The following is a 6,152-nucleotide window of genomic DNA, read 5'->3' as shown; positions in this document are numbered from 1 at the left end:
ACAGACAGCAGGTTTAGGTTGGATATCAGGGAGAAATCCTTCCCTGGGAGGGTGGGCAGGCCCTGGCACAGGTTGCCCAGAGAAGCTGTGGCTGCCCCATCCCTGGCAGTGTCCCAGGCCAGGTTGGATGGGGCTCTGAGCAATCTGGGATAGTGGGAGGTGTCCCTGCCCACGGCAGGGGTTGGAACAAGGTGGTCTTTAAGAGCCCATTGCATTCTGTGATTCCCCCCTTTAGTGCACTGAGAACAGGGGTGTTAAATGGCACCAACACAGCAATCCTGCCTGCCCTGCAGCTCTCCCTGAGCACCCCAAGGAGATCACCACCATCCCCTGGCTGTTACACAGACATGGTTAAACCCCAACAGCAGCAGCTGGACAAAGCAGCACATCAGCACAGAGGGTTCCACATCTCCAGGCCCCAAACTCATGCTTTGTCCATCAGGCAGCTGCAGCAAAGCAGTGTTTTCCCCTCTTTTTTTCTGTCAGGACCCAACAAAAGATAGGTACTGAAAAGCCAAATAGTTACTAGGGAGCTTAAAGAAGTCTCTTTAGGGCACTTTGGGGACCACAGGTGCTCGTGATCCCAGCACTCACATGGCAGCCACTGTTCACACTGAGAAGCAACATTACATAAGGAGTTCTTTTCCTCACTGCTGATTTCTTCCCAGTTATCCACTGCTTCTTGATCCCTGCCTGCTTTAGAGGCACTCTCCAGCTGCCAGAGGATGCAGAATACCAGGAAAATGTGGCACAAGGAAGTGAGAGCCTGTCGGTGGCAATAAGGGACTCAAAGGCCTGTTTGACTTACAAACAACAATAAATGCCAGTATCGGACACCTGCAGGTTTATTTCTTTGTAAATGAGACGCCAGTTACTCTGCAAACATCAGCATTTACTTTCCCTTTCACATGCTCTGTAAAGGGTGGTGAACCAGCCCATCGGTCACACCAGTAATTACCATTCCTGTTAATTAAACCAGATGGCCACCACTGCACTCACAGCCCTGTCCCCACGGAACACTGGCAAATTCAAGTGCGTCTGTGTGAGCCTTACAAAAAGCACACCATGACCATACAAGTTTGGAACAGAAAGCTCAGAAATTCTTATTTTCAGGCAAGGAAACACCCATCAATACACCCAATTCCAGAGCAGCACTGCCGATCCCGCAGGAGAAGCGTGTTCCACACAGAACCCCCAGCCTGAGCTTTGACAGTGCACGGTCCCACAAGCCGGCTGCTGCATTCCCGGTGGATCCAGAGGTGTTCCCGAGGCGGTCTGGCAGGGCCACGCTGCCCTCTGGCGCTAGGATTCGGGAAGGGGCTGGCTGGGTGTGCCGCTCCTGGTTTTCAGCTGCGACTGTGCGATATCGGCCAGGGCGCTCTGGATCTTCTCCAGCAGCACATCCCCACGGTAAACCACCTCCTCCAGCCGGGCAGCCGCCTCGTGGTTCTCCTCTTCCAACCGATACAGGCTCGCAGCCTGGGAAAAACAAGGGGGAAAAGCAAGGATCTGCAAAGGGACAGCGACGTGATTCTGCTGCTCAAGGAACAGCTCCCGGGAAACAACGATGCTTTTTTAGTGCTTGAATTACACACTAACGACTTCAAAGCAGTTTGTGAGGGCTGGCAGCCTAAAACTCTGCAAATCCACATGGAATAAACCCCAAAAAATCCTAAACAGGAATGTCAGCTGCCTTCATATCACCACTTGGTTCAGCACAGCCTTTCTGATGAGATTCATCCCCTTCCCACTCCCTCATCAAACGGTGCTCAGCAAGGTGTCAGCACAACTTCCTTAAACCTTCCATTAAATAGCACATTTCACATGGAACTGTATTATTCAATAGTGCATTTCACATAGAACTCTATTATTCAACCTTTCTTTCTTCAAGATTCTGTTTCAAACCAAACCGCTGTTCACTTAACCAGAACGTAGGGAAATAAAACATTTCAGCTTCAAAGTATTTTAATGCTTTAAAATATCTAGCAAATTGAAGGTGTTCAACTTGTTCTAACTGGATATGAGAAAAGGCAAAGCTGAATACTTTCAAATTGGTATTTTTTCCAAGTAGTTTTACAGCTCTTTAAAAAGCCAGGCTTAAATGAAATGGCAAATTCTTACCCACAAATTCACCTCCTGTTCTACAACACTGCTGCCTTTAATGAGGGTTAATACAGGAGTGAAGGACTAAAGAGCTCTTGGAGGAGCTTATCATGTAAGACAAGCCTCAGACATGGAACACTTACCAAGACAACCTTAGTGTAAAAAAAAAAAAATAAATAGATAAGCCAAGTATTTATCTACCCCATTTTAGAGCATTTCAAGCACCTTCAAAACCGTTTCTCCGAAGAATGTCAGAATATTTACCTTTAATACTGCACCAAACTAAGCAACAGGAAATACAAATCAAAACTGTAATCAGCAAGCACCAGAATCCAAGCTAACCTATCCCAAACCAAAAGAGACGGGAAATTCTTGTGACACGAAATTCTGCATTAGGAGAGCAAGAAACTGTTCAAGTGTCACCTCTAAGGAAAGCATATCCCTACTGGATAACCAGCTCCTCCTTCTGGAGCATCCTGCTTTTCCTGTCACTTGGATCAGACCCTGCTCAGCCACGGGAGAAGCCTGTAACCTGTCTGCAGCACGAATTCCACCTTCAGCTATTAAAAATGCAGTTCCATGCAATTATGCTGGTGTTAACGAGCCCAATTAGTATGTTCAGCAATTACTGTGACTAGGAACATCTCCAAATTTCACCTCCCCTGTTTAAACCTGAGACGTGATGCCACGGTCAAGTCATTTCTGTTTGGGGTAAAACCTGCAGGTCATCACCAGGGCTGTCAGAGAAACAGCAATCTGTGTTCTTGCTGCTTTCTAAAAAGAAAATACTTTATGTAAAGAGTCAAGAAGAAAATAAAAAGAAGCTGTTTAACAGGCAAGGTCTGTAGGAACAACAACAACAAAAAAATTATCCCAATAAAACCCAACTTTGGCTGGTCCAAAGGAGGACTGAAAAGTGAAAGGATTGTTTTGTGAGAGAACTGGAGAATTTAAAGGATACTCAGCAAACCCTTTCACAACCAGAAAGACTGTAGAAGAACAAAAGGCTTCTGTAAGGTGTGGGCTCTGCAGCTACAAAATGAAACGTGCTCCTAATGAGCAAGAGAAACATGAAACATTATCCAAGGGGGAAAAAAAAAAACAAACAACCCCCAAGGCATGAGTATTGTTGCATCTGTTCTATTAATATTTGAACAGTGGAGGGTGAGCAGTTTCCAGTATTGTGACAGAATGTTAAAAACGAAAATGCTTTTAATAGAAAACTAAGTTTAAAATACTCAGAGTATAACCTTATTTAGAACTAGATGCAAGTGCAGTGCTTGCACTGAGCCTACAAAGCTCTCACAGGCCACTCTCATGAAAAATTATGTGGCCTAGAGACTAAAAAAATGTGTTTAAAACCAGAAAAAAAAGGCAGAAGTTTGCCTTGGGGAATGTTATGGTATTTTAATTAGGAACACTCTTACCTGCAGAGCTGCTGTGGACTCCTCGCTGGGCAGCGAGTCTATGAGCACATCGATGTCCTTGGCAGTGCGGGCGATCAGCGCTGCAAACAGCTGGGCATACTCTGGGAAACACGGAGGGGAAGGCAGGGAATTACAGGGAATCAGCACAGCTCCACCCACACAGCACAGCAAAGGCTACAGACGGAAGGATGAAGGTTGTAAAAATTTTCTCCGGGATGAAGGAAACAGCAGGGTCAGCACCGAGGGGAACTCAAACATACCGGAGTCATGGAATCACACAACGGTGTGGGTGGGAAGAGACCTGAAAGATTATCCCATTCCAACCCCCTGCCACAGGCAGGGACACCTTCCACCAGCCCAGGTTGCTCAGAGCCCCATCCAACCTGGCCTGGGACACTGCCAGGGATCCAGGGGCAGCCACAGCTTCTCTGGGCAACCTGTGCCAGGGCCTGCCCACCCTCACAGGAAACAATTTCTCCCTGATATCCAACCTAAACCTGCTCTCTGTCAGGCTGAGCAGGCCCTTGGAAATAGTCTCTTTCCATCTTCCTTGGGGGCTCCCTTGGGAAGAGGAAGGCAGCTTCATTCCAATCCTACATTCATCAAGGTAACTGGTTACACAGAGGGCTGGGTTTTGTGCAGATGAAGAAATGCCAGAACTCCATCATCATCAGCCAGTTAAGAAATCACTAATTACCAGTATTAACTGTTTTAGTTACTGCATTAAGTATTGAGAATTAGCTCAAAACTCATTTAACTTTTCAATCTCTGCCCTGAAATCTGCCACTACCAAAAAAAGAACAATACAAAGACAGTGATCCAAACAGGTATTTTAAATCATATAGAGCAACAGATCATTAGAGAAAGAATTTGACATTTTTTAATCTAAAGAAAAAAGAATTCCCTGTCAGCCACTGAGGAAGTCCAGTTGCCCCCTGAGAAGTGGAAAAGAATTGGAAGCTTCTACCAGACCTTAACTGAGCTCCTATATCATTGAAAGAACCGTTAGTAAGAGGCACCACAAGCCAGAAACAAAACCTTTACATATGGAATGACGTCCATTCAGTTTGAATTCAGTTCACTACTACTGCTAAAACACTGAATTAGTCCTTTTCAATGTATAATTTAAGACCTTACACTTTTCTTTATGTGCTTGGTTCATGAATGATTTGTGGAACAAAGAGAGAAAACACTGTAATGGCAAAATTCCCCAAAAGAGATTAACATTCTCAAAGGTACACTTGACTTTAACCTAAAAAAACCCCTCAACAACAACAAAACCAATATCCCCATTTAAAACTTACTCAGGGTCACCACTGGGTTTACCCGTAGAGAGTTTTAAGGCTTTTTAAGGACGCAACCAACCCTTCCAGCTGGCTCTTCCAATGAATCCCAGTATTCGATTGTCCTGGAAAGAGCATCACTGACCTCCAAACACATCTCCCCTGATGTTCTAATGAAAAATCCTAATCTGAGATAGAGGTAAAATTTTCTTGTGGAGAAAAAGAAAAGAGGGAAAAAAGAAAATAAGAAAAAATATTCAGTACTAGAATAACGCAGTTATTTATGATTTGAAATTCTTGAATCAGAGAGAACTTCTTGTTTGCTTCCCAACTTCAGTGCCTGTTCTAGTTTGTCTGGGACAGGGTAAATGTTCTTCTCAGCAGTGGCACAGCGCTGTGTTTTGGATTCAGTGTGAGATTACATTTTATTTTGCTTCCACTGTTAAACTGTTCTTAGCTCAGCCCACAAGTTTTACCTTTTTTACCCAATTCTTCTCCCCTCAGTACAGGGGGAAATGAGAGAACAGCTACCTGGCCTTTAGTTGCCAGCTGGGGTTAAACCACCACAGTGCCTTAGGTCAGTTTCTAGTCTCTCAAAAAACCCCAGTAAATATAAATATAAATGCCAGTGGGGAGAATCAACACGACATTATTCCTGAATTAATTTCTGTGGCAGCCCCATCCCTGGAAGTGTCCAAGGCCAGGATGGACGGGCCTTGGAGCAACCTGGTCTAGCGGAAGGTGTCCCTTGCCGATGGCAGGGGGTTGGAACGAGATGATCTTTAAGGTCCCTTCCAATCCTTAAACCTTCTATGATTCCACGGTATGCGGACAAACACAAGTAATGGGCAGCTCGCCAACAACCTGTTTCCACAGCCCTACGGAAGCAGCTTGGAGCCGTGGAGCTGCTCCGCCCCTGCGCAACAACCAGCACAAGAAACACACCGTGATGCTTCGCTGGCCCTTAAAATCGCATTTCTGCCGCCACAATCTTATGCAAGAAGCGACTTAACCTCCACCGCTCCCCCAGCTACCGCGGGGTCTGCGCTCCCGATGCCCGAGCCAGACTTGCCTTCCGTGGGGTTGGCGGGCTGGTCCTTGTTGATGGCGGTCTGGATGTTGCTGAAGGAGGCCGGGGGCCCGCACTGCTGCAGCACCCCGATGGCGTTACAGAACTGGTCCGCGAGCTGCCGGCAGCAATTAGCACCGCGTTAATCACCCCGTCCCAGCCCAGCGCAGCCCCGGGGAGCGCGGGGGGAGCGCGGCCGCCTCACCGAGTTCACCGCGTCCTGCAGCTGCGTCAGCCGGTCCGCCATGGCCGCCCCGCCCCGCCCGGCCC

The 6,152-nt window shown here is 46.8% G+C and overlaps 1 protein-coding gene across 1 annotated transcript; it reads right to left on the bottom strand.

The window, feature by feature from the left end:
- Positions 1-832: 832 nt before the first annotated feature.
- On the bottom strand, positions 833-6,152 carry MED21 (mediator complex subunit 21). Its single transcript, XM_027904782.1, has 4 exons — positions 6,088-6,152; positions 5,886-6,000; positions 3,531-3,631; positions 833-1,479 (listed from the first exon to the last, which is right to left on the bottom strand). Exons 1-4 carry the CDS (start codon positions 6,127-6,129, stop codon positions 1,303-1,305), a joined length of 435 nt encoding a protein of 144 aa, XP_027760583.1. The 5' UTR covers positions 6,130-6,152; the 3' UTR covers positions 833-1,302.

This window comes from Empidonax traillii, unplaced genomic scaffold (genome assembly GCF_003031625.1).
Source record: "Empidonax traillii isolate 1590-97213 ecotype Southwest subspecies unplaced genomic scaffold, ASM303162v1 scaffold1087:size276498, whole genome shotgun sequence".
Lineage (NCBI taxonomy): Eukaryota > Metazoa > Chordata > Aves > Passeriformes > Tyrannidae > Empidonax > Empidonax traillii.
Note: the sequence above shows the minus strand (reverse complement) of the source record. Positions and strands in the feature narration are given on the sequence as shown.